The 15,660-nt window shown below is 38.0% G+C and overlaps 1 protein-coding gene across 15 annotated transcripts in view; it reads right to left on the reverse strand.

Moving 5' to 3' along the window:
• Grip1 (glutamate receptor interacting protein 1) overlaps positions 1 to 15,660 on the reverse strand; it is a 620,737-nt gene that overhangs the window by 24,491 nt on the left and 580,586 nt on the right. For 9 of the 15 annotated variants that reach the window (XM_069988240.1, XM_069988295.1, XM_069988286.1 and 6 more), the window contains 5 exons: positions 13,713 to 13,857; positions 11,285 to 11,424; positions 10,927 to 11,121; positions 7,011 to 7,167; positions 1,157 to 1,268 (listed from right to left, as the gene is read on the reverse strand). In XM_069988240.1, coding sequence (XP_069844341.1) covers positions 1,157 to 1,268; positions 7,011 to 7,167; positions 10,927 to 11,121; positions 11,285 to 11,424; positions 13,713 to 13,857 — 749 coding nt within the window. Of the gene's footprint in view, positions 1 to 998; positions 1,044 to 1,156; positions 1,269 to 7,010; positions 7,168 to 10,926; positions 11,122 to 11,284; positions 11,425 to 13,712; positions 13,858 to 15,660 lie in introns of all 15 variants that reach the window. The other 6 variants (XM_069988259.1, XM_069988213.1, XM_069988269.1 and 3 more) reach the window with 1 other exon arrangement.

Raw genomic sequence — 15,660 nt, forward strand, 5'->3', positions numbered from 1 at the left:
CCTCATTCTACACCCAAGTGGTGGTAAAAGTTTAAATAAACCCCAGCTGGTGCTTAAGCCTTCTGTTCTTCTGGAAAGTTGTGTAAAAAAGAATCAATGGGTAACATCTTTATTTAAATTTTGTAAGATTATCCATGTCCAAGCCCTTTAACCGTGCTCTGAAGCTGAAGTTCATGCCAGGTAAGACAATGATGTTTATAAATTCAAACTGATACTTTTCTTTATAATTCTCTTTGCAGAATCACAAACATTAGAGTCACATAAAAGATCCACACATGCAATTGAGAAGCAAAATAATATAAAGATGAGTAATAGTTTTAGAATTGCAAAAGTTTCACCCAGTTATGCCATTCACATTCCTTATGGTGACTTGGGGACCTCATATGACATCAAAATAAAAAGAAAAATAAAACGAGACTTTTGCCACTTCATTGTTTTCAGCTTGGGAAATTTAAAAGAACATAAAAGGAAACAGTCTAGGGCTTCCTAGACTAAGATGTGATTATTATCAGCAAATTCGAGACTCTGATGAAAGAACACTTTATCTTTCTCCTTCTTAAATTCAGCAGTCAATAGCAAAGTACATGTAATACTTTATGTGTTTATCATATAGTATTGGTCCTTTTCACCAGCAGCATTGCTATCAAATTTAAGGGAAAAACAAAGTAAAATTTCCTCTTATGTTCCTCTTAATGATCAAATTAACTTCTATACCAGGTACAAATGAAAACATGCCAAAGAAACCTTTCTAAAGCAACTAAGAGAATAAATGCACCACTGCTAGAAACTTAGCTTGCTCTTTAGCAATTTGTGGGGAACAGGTACAATCAGGGTTAGCAGACAGCAATGGCAGAAGCCACAAGTCAGTAAGCTTAGGGGGTGGGAATGGGGAAATAGTACTTTCAACTGCATTGTATAAAATCAAATCGCTGTCCAGAAGGCAAGGGAGTAGGGGAGGAAGCTTCACAAGCAAAAATATAAACATAAAGGGTAGCTACCAAGAGAGTCATGTTTCTCAATGACACACGCCTGTCAGCTTTCTCCTGTGGAAAGGGGTTAAAGCTTTTAAATGAACTGGTGTGATCAATGCAAACTTAAAAGGACCAAAATAATGAATGTTGAAACAATGAAAGTTAAGTAGCAGGACTAAGGCTACCTCAAGTTCTCTCAGGATTCCTGACTGTCCACAGGTTTCCAAATCCTCCAGTGCCTGAGACCAGAAGTTCTCTTCTTGCTCAGCCTCCACGCTGTCAGAAGGTCCTGCAAAACTGACACCAAGAAGCACAGGCTAGGTGAAGAACTTGACAGATATGTATTTTTCTCCCTTTCTATATTTAGAACCTCTCTCCCTTCATTTCACACAAAAAAGTTAGAAAAAGATTCATTTTTGGATATGGCTTCCTTCCACCTGGGGCTTCTAAGTACAGTTAGCTCCAAAAAAATGCTTTAAAACAATGCTGGGTATTAGTGGCTTATGCCTGTAATGCTTGGTACTCAGGAGACTGAGATTTGAGGAGCACAATTCAAAGCCAGCCAGCATAGGAAAGTTGGTGAGGCTCTTATCTCCAATTAACCACCAAAAAAACTGGAAGTGAAGCTGTGGCTCAAGTGGTACTGCATCAGCCTTGAATGAAAAAACTTAAGGAAGAATGCCGAGGCCCTGAGTTCAAATCCTAGGATCAGCACAAACAAAAACAAACAAACCCAACAAAAATATGTTTTAGGACTGGAGGTGTGGCTCAAGTAGTACAGTGCCAGGCTTAAGTAGAAACAATCAAGTGAGAGAGAGAGCAAGGCCATGAGTTCATGGCCTGGTCCTGACATACATGCTAAAAAATGCTATAAGGAAATTCTGAGTGTTGAGAAAAATGAAAGGATGGTTCAGAGTTTTACTAACTGAATTTTAGCATAGCCCAGTGGGAATGGAATATAACATGGGATATGCTTCAGAGATTGATTCTACAGTGAAAGCAATATATCAGAGAAAAACATGTTTTCCTCATTGTTATAAAGATTATTATACATAAATTATCTTTAAAAAATATTCTGCTAAGGAATGACATGCTAAAACATACCTTTTTGTAGTCATATTGGTGTTTGAACCAAGGGTCTGAGTGTTGTCCCCTAGCTTTTTTGCTCAAAGTTGGTGTTCTACCAGTTTGAACCACAGCTCAATTTCTAGATTTTTTTTTTGGTGGTTAAATACAAATAAAAGCCTTACAGACTTTCTAGCTTGGGCTAGTTTTGAACTCTGATTCTTAGATCTTGGCCTCCTGGGCATCTAGGATTACTGAAAACCCATCTCTTTGATGAACATCAATGTAAAACTCAATAGAATTTGGCTGTATATGACAAACCTATAGCCAGCATTATACTCAATGGTGAAATGTTAAAACTATTTCCTCAAAAATCAGGAACAAGACAGGATGTTGGCTCTCTCCACTCCTCTTCTATATAGTACTGGAATTTCTAGCTAGAGGAGACTGACATTGAGGCAAGAGACAAACACAAAGGGGATCCAAATAGGGAAAGAAGAAATAAAACTTTCCCCTCTTTGCAGATGTTTGAAGAAACACATAGACTCTTCTCCCAAGTTACTTGAGCTGATCTGAAACTTTGGCAAAGTAGCGTGGTATAAAATTATCCCACAAAAATCAGTAGCTTTTCTGATGCCAACAGTGAGAAGAGGAAGACTGAGATCAGGAAAGCAGCTCCACTTGTAATAGCCTAAAAAAAAATAACTAGGAATGTGAAGGACTTCTATGATGAAAACTTTAAAAATCTGAAAAAAAGAATTTAAAGCAGATTTAAGGAAATGGGAAAACCTTCTATGCTCCTGGATTGGAAGGATTAACATCATGAAAATGGCAATGCTGCCCAAAGCTTTCTACACATTCAGTGTAATAGCCATCAAAATCCCAACAACAACATTCTTCAATGATATAGAGGAAGCAATAAAAAAATTATATGGAAGAATAGAAGACCCCAGATAGCAAAACAATCAGCAGGAAGAACACTGCTGGAGGAATATTAATACCAGGCTTCAAATTCTAGTAGTAATAATAGTAGTAATAGTAGTAATAATAGTAGTAGTAATAAATAGTAGTAGTAATAAAAGCCACAAGACTAGGCCTGAGGACCAATGGAATAGAAGGCCCAGAAATGAATCCACAGACCACAGCCACCTAATATTTGATAAGGGAGCCAAAAACACAGGATGGAAGGAAGACAGCCTCTTTGACAAATGGTGCTTGCAGAACTAACTGTACATGTGCAGAAAACAAGCTAGATCATTACATATCACCCTGCACCAGAATTAACTGCAAAGACCTTAATGTAAGGCCAGATACCATGAAAATATTACAGGAAGGGATAGAGGAAAAATTAGGGTTCCCTGGCACAGGTCAAAACTTTCTAAGTAGAGATCCAGAATCACAACAAATCAAAGAAGACTGGATAAACAGGATTGCATTAATCTGAAGCATTTCTGCATGGCAAAGGACATAGCTAGCAAGATTAAAAACAAAGGAGGAGGCTACAACACTTGATAAGAAATGTACTCATTATCTTGCCCATGTAATTGGAACCCCGCTGTACAGTATTTTCACAATAAAAAAAGAGATAAAAACCACAGAATGGGAGAAGATCTTTACTAGGTATGAACAGACAAGGGCCTCATATCTAAAATATAATTAGAGCTCAAAAAAATTACCCTCCCCCCAAAAAAAACAAATCTCAAAGAAACAGCAACCCACATAGTAAATGGGCTAAAGACTTAAAAAGAGACGTCTCAGAAGAAGTAAGAATGGCCAAGAGATGAAGAGATATTCAACATCTCTGGCCATAAAAGAAATGTAAATCAAAACAATATTGAAATTCTACCTCATTTCAGTTAGAATGACCATTATCAAGAAAACTAACTCTGTTGGTGGGAATGTAAACTTGTTCAACCTTTCTAGAAAGCAGTATGGAAGTTCCTCAAAAGACTAAACATAGAGCTTCCCTATCATCCAGCAATTCTACTCCTGGAAATTTATCTAATTGACCAAAAAACCAGGCCACACTAAACTCACTAGCACAACCATGTTTACTGCAGCATTGTCTACCACAGCCAAGATATGGAATCAGTCCAGATGCTCCTCAGTGGATGAATGAATCAAGAAGATTCTGTGCTTCCATCAGAAAGAATGGTATTACCCCATTTGTAAGGAAATGGAAAGACTTAGAAAAAATTATATTAAGTGAAGTAAGCCAGATCATTTGTAGTAATTAGAATGTGCTTATAAATCTACAAGTAAATACAATAGATAGTAAAAGAAAAAAAAATTACACTTGGATATGATATGTTAAACAGGATTCTAAACATTCACAGTGAGATCCAAGGAGGATATTCTTTATTTTTTAAAATGTTAAACTCTAACTTTATATAAAAGTTTTTTATTGTGAAAATACTGTACAGAGGGTTTACAGTTACATGAGCAAGGTAATGAGTACATTTCTTATCAAGCATTGTTGCCTCCTCCTTTGTTTTCCCCCTACCATCCCTTCCCTCCAACTTCCACAATCCCCGCCCCCCTAAATTGTAAAGTTCATTGTTCAACAGCGTCCAAGGAGGATATTCTTAGGAGAGGATCACAAAGGCTCAATAGTTATATGCATATGATCATATGAAATGATGTTTATTGAGATGGAATCCAAGAAATAGAAACAAGAGGTTTTTTGTTATTTTTTGTATATATTTTTTATTGTAAGAGGGGTTAGTTATATGAGTACGGTAATGGGTACATTTCCTATTGAGCTTGTTACCTCCTCCTTTGTTATTTTACTTTTTTTTTGGGGGGGGGGTGGTCCAGTCGTGGGGCCTGAACTCTGGGCCTGGGTGCTGTCCCTCAGCTCTTCAGCTCAAGGCTAGCACTCTACCACTTGAGCCACAGCGTCACTTCCAGCTTTTTTCTTTTTTGCTTATGTGGTGCTGAGGAATTGAACCCAGGGCCTCATGCATGCAAGGCAAGCGCTCTACCACTGAGCCACCTTCCCAACCCCTTATTTTACTTGGTACATTAGGCCTAGAGAGACAAAGGCTCCATGTTTTCTGTTATATGTGGAAGTAAGAATCAGTTTATAAACACAAAAGTAAATAGTTGGGTGACATGCAAGTGTATACAAATGTATTAACTGAAATATGGGAGATTTAGGGGAGAATAGTGTAATTCCTTAGAAAGGCAAAAATCAAAGTTCAACAAAATAAAACACCAGAAAATGAGTACTTGAAATGGGTGGGGTGGAGTCAAGGGGAGTGGGGTAGAAGAAGGAAGAAAAGAAGTGGGGTGGAGCTCTATGTGGAGTCTTGTGAGGAACCTCCATACTACTTTCCAAAGTGGTTGAACAAGTTTACACTCCCACCAACCAGGCAGTAAGGTTCCCTTCTGACCACATACCCTCCAGCATCTGTTGTCATATTCCACTTTGGGGCATTTACCCAAATGATCACAAACAAGACCACACTAAAGCTACCAGCACAACTAGGCCTACTGCAGCATTATTTACCATAGCTAAGATATGGAACCAACTCAGATGCCCCTCAGTAGATGAATGGATCAAGAAAATGTGTGTGTATATATATATATATATATATACATATATATATATACACACACACATATATATATATACACACACACATATATGTATACACACACACATATATATGTATACACACACACATATATAATGGAATTCTATGCCTTCATCAGAAAGAATGACATCGCCCATTTGTTAGGAAATGGATAGACTTGGAAAAAATTATATTAAATGAAGTAAGTTAGGCCCAAAGAAACATAGGTCCTATGGTTTCCCTTATTTGTAATAACTAGTGTATGTCTGGGACAAGCAGAAAAGGTCAAAAGCTATGCACATATGACCAGATAAGATGATGTTAAGTGAAATGAACCCTAAGATAGGGACACAAGTGTTTTTTTTTCTTGCTATTGTTCGTAACGTATTTATAATGTACCATGTGATTTTTTTGTTTCTTTGTATGTTCCTCCCCCATGGTATAACCCCTGTTTTTTCACTGTATTTGATGTCAGTGCCCTGCATCTTGTATATACACTTCTCTAGCTTGGGGAGGGAAAGGGAAAAAACAAAATGCTTACATAGGGATACAGGTTAACCAATTGTAACAATGAGATGTACAAGACACTATGTTGAAAAATGAACTTTACAATTTAGGCTGGGCTGGGAGAGGGGGCAGGAGGGGGGAGTGTAGTTGTGGAGGTGGGAGGGAAGGGAGGGGAAGGGAAAAACAAAGGAGGAGGTAACAATGCTTGATAGGAAATGTACTCATTACCTTGCTCCTGTAACTGTAACCCCTCTGTACAGTATTTTTATAATAAAAAAAAGTATTAAAAAAAAGAACTGGGGTGGAGAATGCACCAAAAATCAAAATATATGCTACAGAATTAAGAAAAGTGAAGGGAGGGGTAGGATTGAGAGGGATGGGTGAGAATGATGAACTGGGTGATCAAGTAGGAGAAAAATGAGGGAAGGGGTAACAAGTTTGACAAGAAATGTACTTATTACCTTTCTCATGTAACTGTAACCCCTCTGTACAACACTTTGACAATTAAAAAAAGTAAAAAAAAATGCCTGGTATTCATAAACTGCTTTGTTAAATGACAACTCTTTTGTGCAACTACTTGATGATAATAGTAAAATAAGTAAATGAAAGGAGAAAGTTTGCCACAGAGCAAAGAGAGGGTTCTTAAGAGTTGACTCTTCCCTGAGGTTTCTGGGAAACCTAGCTCTTACATATTGTCTGGTAGTGCCAGGCTCTCACTGATGAGATACACAATTCCAAAACATACCATGTGGCCAACCTTGGATGATCAAAATTACTTCAAGAAGTCCATGATAACAATATGCTCTATTTGAACAAAGAGGTTCAAATCCTTCCCCAAATGACCCCCTGCCATTTCCAGTCTGATGGGTAGCATGGATGCAGATCTTACCCACTGGCTGTAGACCGGTCCCATTCTTCATTACTCAGCCCTACATCTGGGTAAGTCTGGCTCCGAGGCTTGGGGACAGGAGATAAGCTGCCTCTTTGCTTTGGACTCCTCCAGTCATAGGTGTTGAAATTGTATCCTGTGGCCTGAAAAGTGGTGCCTAAAAACATAAACAAGGTGTCAGAACTTGGCCTGAAAATTATGTAGTCCACCGAAAAGTAACATTTTGACCAGTTGAGCAGTCAAAGAGAAATAGTAACAGTAATAACAATAGCAAACACACATGGGTGTTTACCATATACAAGTCCTATCCTAAGTATTTTGTTTGTGCCATCTTATTTATTTATCATAAGCAGCTTTGGCATTAATATTATTTGCACTTTACAGATGATATCAAAGGCTTTAAAATGTAGCTTCAAACCACTTCCAGCAAGCAGCTAAGTCATAATTTTAGTAGAATCAGTTTTCAGATCCTCAAGTGCCATCGGCTAGTCTCACCTGCCATAGCTGACACGGTGCTAGGGTCTGAGGCTTGTCAATTACCCTCCCACATTCCCTTCCACTATTGCTCTTCTTCCACATTAAAACCAAAGACACATTCCTCATCCACTCCATACCTTTGAAGGTGCTTGACTTTGGGTTATAAGAACTCCCAGTTATCATATCTAGGGATAATATGGGAGAATCTTGCTCATATGAGAAGGGCTCTTGGTCTTATTTCAACTAGGCAAACTCATGGTACAGCCTTTATGCACACCCTTAACCGCCCCCCCCACCCGGGTCACAGATCTGGAACTCAGAAGTAAGATGGCTGTCAGGATAACAAGTCTACTACATTATTATGTTTGCAGGGAATTATGTCTGATTAGTTTGATGAGTGAGATAGTAAGAAATGGCTTTGGCTATGTAACAAATACTTTCCATGAAAATTCAGTCTGTAGTATCAAATATTTGACAGAAAATACCCTATGAAACCTCTGTTTTTGAACACTAAGAATTGAAATCTTTGGAACAGAGGAAATATTTTCAACTTAACGTCTCACTTTCTCCCTTTTTCTCAAATAACTGCAGACATGTGGCTAGCTATTTGGGAAAAAGTCTTGTGTGAGACTGTTCAGTTTTCTGTCAAAAGTGTTGAATTAAAAAAAAACCACATAAATCTTCTCTGGAAGGGAAATGTCTTGATAATACTAATGTTCATCCTGGTTCCTTTTGATGACTATTCATTTTCTTCTCCCCAGCCAAACCAACTAACACAAATATATGGACTCTGACTTCTACTACAAGAGAAGTTAAGAAGGCTGGGAATGTGCCTTAGTGGTAGAGTGCTTGCCTAGCAGGCAGGAAGCCCTGGTTTGATTCCTCAGAACCACATAAACAGAAAAGACCGGAAGTGGCTCTGTGGCTCAAGTGGTAGAAGTGCTAGCCTTGAGCAAAAGAAGCTCAGAGACAGTGCCCAGGCCCTGAGTTCAAGCCCCAGGACTGGCAAAAAAATAACAAAAAAAAATCAAAAGAAGTTAAGAGAAGCTAGTACTTCATACTTTCTTTAACTGGCTTTAAGCTTTCAAGAGTCAAATGCTCCCTGGTGGTATCCTTCTGGGGCTGTTTTTTTCTGATAAATAGTAACTTGTATGATCATTAAGTTCTCTGAGGAAATTCCAATATATTTTACTTGGGCAGGTTAATTTTCTAATTTGTGTTCCAATCACTGTTCCTACATAGTCCTAGGCAACTTAGGCCTTAGTATAAGGATGTAGTTGAGTAGATGTGCAGCCTCTTTATTAGGAAGATGTTGACCTTTAAAAGCATGTGGATCCATCGCAAGCATGCTTTGTCTTAATGAGCATGAGAAAAATTACTGCATGTCACAAAACAGAGCAGGAAAGGGAATAGATTCAAATCTCTTTGATAGGTGTAGCTAAAATTCAATCACTAATGATAGATGATGATCTATGACTTAAAATAGGGAATATCCCCTTAAGTTACCCGGTTCCATTTTCACATATGTACATTTAATATTATAACTTAAGAGGATGGATAGAATTAGGAGTGATGGAGGAAAAATATTGACATTGATCAAGATACATTGTATTCATGAACTAACATGTTGAATTGAAATTCTTTTATACAACTACTTAAAGATAAAAAAGAATAAAATTAAATAATATAGGGAATATCCGAGGTCACGGAGGCTTGGGTAAATGTAAGCTATTTATCATAGTTGAAAAGATATTAGAGGTGCTGAGAAATACTTCTTTACCCTAGAAGGCAAACTTAAAAGTCACAGATGGAAGGGGATAATTATAGAAGAAAAAATCAACTATCAGAAATATACTTTGTTTTAGCTGAATGGTAGTGAAGTTAAAATACACCTATGATATTGGGAAATTAAAATTAAAAATTAAAAATTGATACATAAATCAACTAAATAAAAGAAAGTCACTTTTAAGAATAGATGTCTTAAGTAATTAACTCTTTGAATTGGAAGTGGAAACTTTTTTTCTTCCTTTATTTCTTTTGCTACTTATTTTCATTATCTGGTTTTACACTGCATGTCATAATATCAAGTTTGAAATTGAGTCTAGATTCCATTTTGCTAAGCATGTTTAATTTTATTTATCTGTACAATGAAAAATAGATCTTCACAGATGTAGGTAATTCTGGAAACGGATAAAATTTTGTTAAGATAATTTTTATTTTATGGTAAATAAAATTGGTAAAGATCTAGGGTAAAACATTTAAAAGGTTTTATAAAAACACACAGTTCTTCATCTTTTACTGATGAGGGACAGGCTCTGTATCTAGTATACTAATCATGGTCCGGTACCTATGGTATAAAGGACTAGAGCAATTAAGTACTTAACACACCACTTTATGGAACAGAACTCATTGATATATATATATATATATATATATATATATATATATACATATATATGTATATGCATATATATGGTGTCCTCAGACAAAATTTTTCTCCAAATAAATAAATAAATAAATATGCACATTAATACAGAAACTCTAGAGTCTATTCTGATAAAATTTGACATATATCTTTCATTCTGTGTTCTTTAGTGGTTCATAAGTTTTCAGGCAAAAATAAATGTCTGCTGTTGGTTGTGGGTTTATAAAAGTTGTCACACAGTATTACCACTTGGGAAAGTTAATTTCTAGATAAGGATCAACTTTAATTCTAATTAGGAATTCGGAATATTTTCTTTACCAAACTTCATATCTTCTCTAATAGGTTACCAGTTTGACAATTTTGAAATAACATTTATTTTATAAACATATTTTAATAGATCACAGGACCTACCAGAGATAAAAGAAGGCTTCTGGGGAACTAGAAAAACTGAGAGAAGAGGGAATTGGATACAGACTCCCTTAACTAAGTGGCCATTACACTTGGATGTGTTCTCTAAGCCCTTTCTGTCAAGATGACATCTATGAAGACACATCTACTGTATACTTTCATGTACTATGACAACTCTCTAATAATGATTACTCAGGGAAACCTCTTCATGTTTCTATTTAAAGCCAGGGTGGGCAAGAATAAATGGGAATCACAAATCATTGGCTAATCTCTTATGCACAGCTTCAGAGCTCCCCAATCCATCTTTGTGGAAAGCTTACGCAAAAGAAAAAAGAAAGAAAAAAGACAATGGGCCTGTCTTCAGCGAATCACTTTATTCTATGGCCTGCCTCATACCCATGTAAGCTTTAAGGACATGATCTGCATTGAACACTTGGCCATCAGACAATCTAATGGGCCTGTTAGTGTTTGATAAATGTTCATGACTTATCAACAGGAAGAAGGGAATGCAAAGCTGGTCAAATTACTCAGTGAGCTTGAGTGTTGTGGCACTGAAACACCTACGGGTTAAATAAAGACATTCAGCAAAAGGTGATGCTCGCATACCTTGATTCCCGTAGCTGGTATCTATTCCTGACCCATCCCATGATTCCACAGCACTGTCCACACTGGGCACGGTAGAGGGGTACAGGTCTGAGAGCTTGCCTGGCTTCTGTGTTGGGGAGGAGTCTTCCTCCACATCTCCCAGGTCACTCAGGTGGCTGGGGATAGGAAACTTCTTGGGACTTGATGCTGACGGGGCTTTACAGACAGAAAAGGAGGTGAAGTATGAGAGTCACTAAAGATATTCAAATACTCTGTGGCTGGAGAGTCATTTCTCTAGAAACACAAAGAGACACTAGCACATTCTTTTAGGGATTAAAATGCACTGGAAATTCTTCATTGAGATTCTCGCCCCACTCACCATCTGTCTGTTTCTTAATTTTCAAGGTGACAGTCTCTCCTGCCATCTGTAACAAATGGATGGCTTCGCTCAGAGGCTTCCCTTTCAAGCTGCTGCTGTTGATGGCTAGGATTCGGTCTCCTATGTGGATTGCACCCGTTCTGAAACACCAGACCAAAAGAGGAAAGATAGAAAAAAATATCCTGCATGCTACCGAAGACAAATTCCCACCACACTTTATACACTCATAACAATAAAGACTTGGCAAGGGTCTCTAGAAGTCACTTCTCATTTTCTTTCTCAGGGGAATGTTATAAGACGATTGCATCTGTGGTGAGTTATGCTTTCATTTCAAGTAAAATCAGAAAAATTGGTTTCATTAGTTTTGAAAATGAACTTGGGTATTTTTTTTTAAACTCCAAGAAAGCTGAGTCATTTGGGTAACCCTTTAAAAGTCCCAAGGCAATGAACTCTGTTTGAAAAAAGTAATGTACGGAATGCTCTTTCTTTCTACCACTTTATAATGGGTAGCATAGCAGGACACCAGTGGTTCATACCCTGTAATCCTAACTATTTAGGAGGCTAAGATCTGAGGATTGTAGTTTGGGCAGAGAAATCTGATAGACTCATCTCCAAATTAACTATTAAAAATGGCAGAAGTGAATGTGCTCACTTATGCAGTAGAGTGAGAGCCTTGACTGGAAAAGCTAAGGGAGAGCTTGGAATCTGAGTACTGGCACAGACATATCTATCTGTCTGTCTGTCTGTCTGTCTATACATATGTGGATACACACACACATATGGGTGTGTGTGTGTGTGTGATGACGACTTGATGGCTGATGATTTGATGATTCTTGCCCAATGATAAGCCAGAGCTATTTGAACTCATTTCCATTACCTGGACACTTATTTAAATTTCTCTGGTATTAGTTTTCCCTACTGCTACCTGAGGGGTCATTATCTCACAGGGAAGATCTGAGGGTTAAAAAGGAAAACATATGTGAAGGTGTGGCATGATGCTCAAGTAGAAAAGGAAAATAGAACGAAATTATTGACCGTCAAACTACTCACTCTAAGGTTTTTTCATCTTTATCCAATGTGAAGCAATGGATTGGAAAGTATGACACTGGTGATTATGACATCTATCTCCCCTGAGAAGCACTGGGTGCAGGGATGGTGTGAAAATTCATGTCTCTGACCCAGGACAGAGGTTAGAAAGTCTGAACCCTTTGGTTGGCCTGGCTTACTTTAAATTCAGTGAACAAAGGAGTTAACTCACAGGACTTCTGGTGACTGAGTGATCTGATCACAGCTTGCTTCTGGGGCAGTGGCAGCTGTGCTGGGCAGCAACAAAGGGGCAGCAGAGGTGACACAGGGGCACACAGGTTAGGAGGGGTTGTTAAACTAGTCTATTATTTCACTATGCCTAAGGAAGTCTCTCTGGAAAAAGTATCTCTTCACTCTCTCATAAAGAGTTTTAGTTTGTAGACTAACATACTCTATACTCTCTTCTGTATGGTTTTAAGAACTAGCTGTGAAAGAACTACTTCACTGGATCGAGTCAGTATTAATATTTGATTTGTTGTCTCTCTAAATAGATATTCAGACAGGAAAATGTCTGAAGAATACCATACTTTACATGTCTCTGCAAGTAGCAGAATATTAAACCTTCTGAGCTGCCTTGGTACCCTCAGCTCAAAGATGAAGATGTTAGCTGAGCTGCAGGTCTAAAATTCTACAATGCTAAATCTCTGTTTTGCAAACCACGGTCTTCAAGCATAAGTATAAATGAAGTATGAGAGCCACTCTTGTGCTTAGTTCATGGGAGAGCAAATCTCATGTGCCTAATAACATGTCTCAGAAAGAACTGTAAGTTAGGACAGGATGGAGAAGGGGTGAGGTGTGTGCATTCATTCAGTTCCAAGGAACAAATGGACACTGCACATTACATAGTATTGCTGAGAGGGGTCATGGACACTACACATTACATAGTATTGCTGAGAGGGGTCACTACACTTTGTTTCCTGTAATCTTTGAAGAAAAAGCCTGTATTATCCTCTCCTCCAAACATGGCAGCTAAGCACAGCACCTGTCAGGTAACAGGCTCAGCAAATGTTTGCAGAATTGAATTGGACAAGCCTTTTAACCTTCCTGAACTTTAGTCTCTTCTCAAAATGGACACACTATACAACCACCTCCAGTTGACTATAGTCAGTTTATATATTTCCGGAGAGTCATATTACTGCTAAGCCCAGGACAGCTTTGATTGCCCATAAGATGCCCTCAAAAGTCAAGTCTGCACTCAGCTTGAGTTCTCAAGCTCTTAAAATCAATCCTTCGTGCAGACTTAAAAGTCAACAGAAAAACAGACAGGGGAACATGTTGTGCAGCTGCAAGAAAGGCAGCTCCTCTCACACACATGTCTTGTTGCAATTCCTTCAAATTTTACCTTTCAGCTAATCCCCCTTTAGTGAGGCTCGAGATGATTATAGGATCAAATGGCTCTTCGGTTCCTGAGATTGTGATGCCAAGGGGTCCCCCGTAGCGTTTTAGCTCCACGGTGTAAATAATTGCTCCAGAACTTTCTTGCTCATCTGAAATAAATGCCAAGGATTTATAATTGGTTTCTTTGGAGAAAGCAAAATAGTAAGACCCATGCTTGTACATAAAGTAGAAAACTTAAGAATCATGAAAGCATTATGTCTCAGAAAGCGATGATTTGGAGAAATAGCCTTCCTTAATCTTATATTCTAACACAAGGGGAAGCCTGTCCAGACTTAGGTTGTTATTTATTTATTTATTTATTTATTTATTTATTTATTTATTTATTTATTTATTTATTTATGTCAGTTGTGGGGCTTGAACTCTGGGCCTGGGCACTGTCCCTCAGCTCTTCAGCTCAAGGCTAGTGCTCTACCACTTGAGCCACAGTGTCACTTCCTGTTTTCTGGTGGTTTATTGTCAATAAGAGTCTCATGGACTTTCCTGCTCAGGCTGGCTTTGAACCGCAATCCTCAGATCTCAGTCTCCTAAGTTGCTAACATTATAGGTGTGAACCGCTGGTAACCAGCCAGACTTAGGTTTTAAACCTCTGACTGATTCCTCTGCAGGGACTGTAGAACTCTTAATGGTTTTGAGTGCTCTTTGCCTAGCACAGTGTTTGCCCAGCATCTTTTGTGACATATGTGGTAAATATCTACAGAATAAACATGTGACTAGGAGGTATTTTGAGAGCAGTCAGTTACAAACAAGAAATTCGGCTATGGGTTTTCCATTTCTGAGCTTTATATGCAAATGAATACAGGAAAGTAGATGTGGCTCAGGGTTGGCTCAATGGTGGCATTTAAGGAGGGCTTGGAAGGAGCTGTTTCTTTGAGTCCCCTACATATACCATTCCACAGTGCCTTAGTCCTGTTGATCAATTTCTGAGTATTCAAACAGAGGCTAAAATGATTATCTCTCCTCTGCTAGTAACATAAGGAGCCACTATATTTCAGTGGTCTATACTAGGCTGCCATGTCACCATGTGCTATTTGGAAAATATTTCTGAATATGGTCTACCATAATCATTGGCCAGGAAGATGTCATGGGTCACTTGGAAGGTGATGGGTGTTTTCATTGGGCCAGAAGGTTGCATTACTTAGTCTTAGAATTCAAAGGATCATATTTGTTTATGACAGGTTTTAAAGTTTCTGAATGATTCTTTTATTCCTTGGGCCTGGGTGCTGTGAAAGGTTAAGTAGCTGTTTCATTTCTGTACCTAAAGATACAATGAAATGGTCCAGTAACTACTGTAACAAAAGAGTCAGCTTTTACAGTCAAACTGTATCATGGTGAAGTATTAATACACGTTTTATTTTTCTTTTGCAATGAGCAGCTGTTCATTTATGATATGAAACACTAAAGTAAGAAATGAAAGAAAAGCTTGAGTTAACAATTCAATTATCTGTGTGTGTAGTGAAGAATTAGGCGGAATATAAAATGAAAGGTCCATGGAGTAATGTGGGGAGCAATGGTCAGTATTTACTTCACTCCTGGTCAGAGACTGGGAGTTTTGTAATGCAGCCATCACCAGCACTTCCTGCTCTACTCATCTCAACATGATCTATTTCACGCTGAGAATTAACTAGGTGGCATACCAGGAGAAAACACTTGTTAGGGCATGTAAGGAGGTTAGATAGTTCCAGAAGAAAAATCAAGAAATTGGTAACATTTTTATTAAGAGGGACAGGTTCTATATATGGAGAAGCAATTGGATAATGTAATGGTGAATTTAGATCATGACAGAAATGGATGCTATTTCTGACTTCAATAATTGCCAGAAAACAGAATTGAAAAAGTAATCAAGACATTATATCTAAGGGAGATTATAACTGAAGGAGCTCTTTGGGGAACCC

This window comes from Dipodomys merriami, unplaced genomic scaffold, assembly GCF_024711535.1.
Source record: "Dipodomys merriami isolate MVZ:Mamm:240054 unplaced genomic scaffold, mDipMer1.0.p SCAF_10, whole genome shotgun sequence".
NCBI lineage: Eukaryota > Metazoa > Chordata > Mammalia > Rodentia > Heteromyidae > Dipodomys > Dipodomys merriami.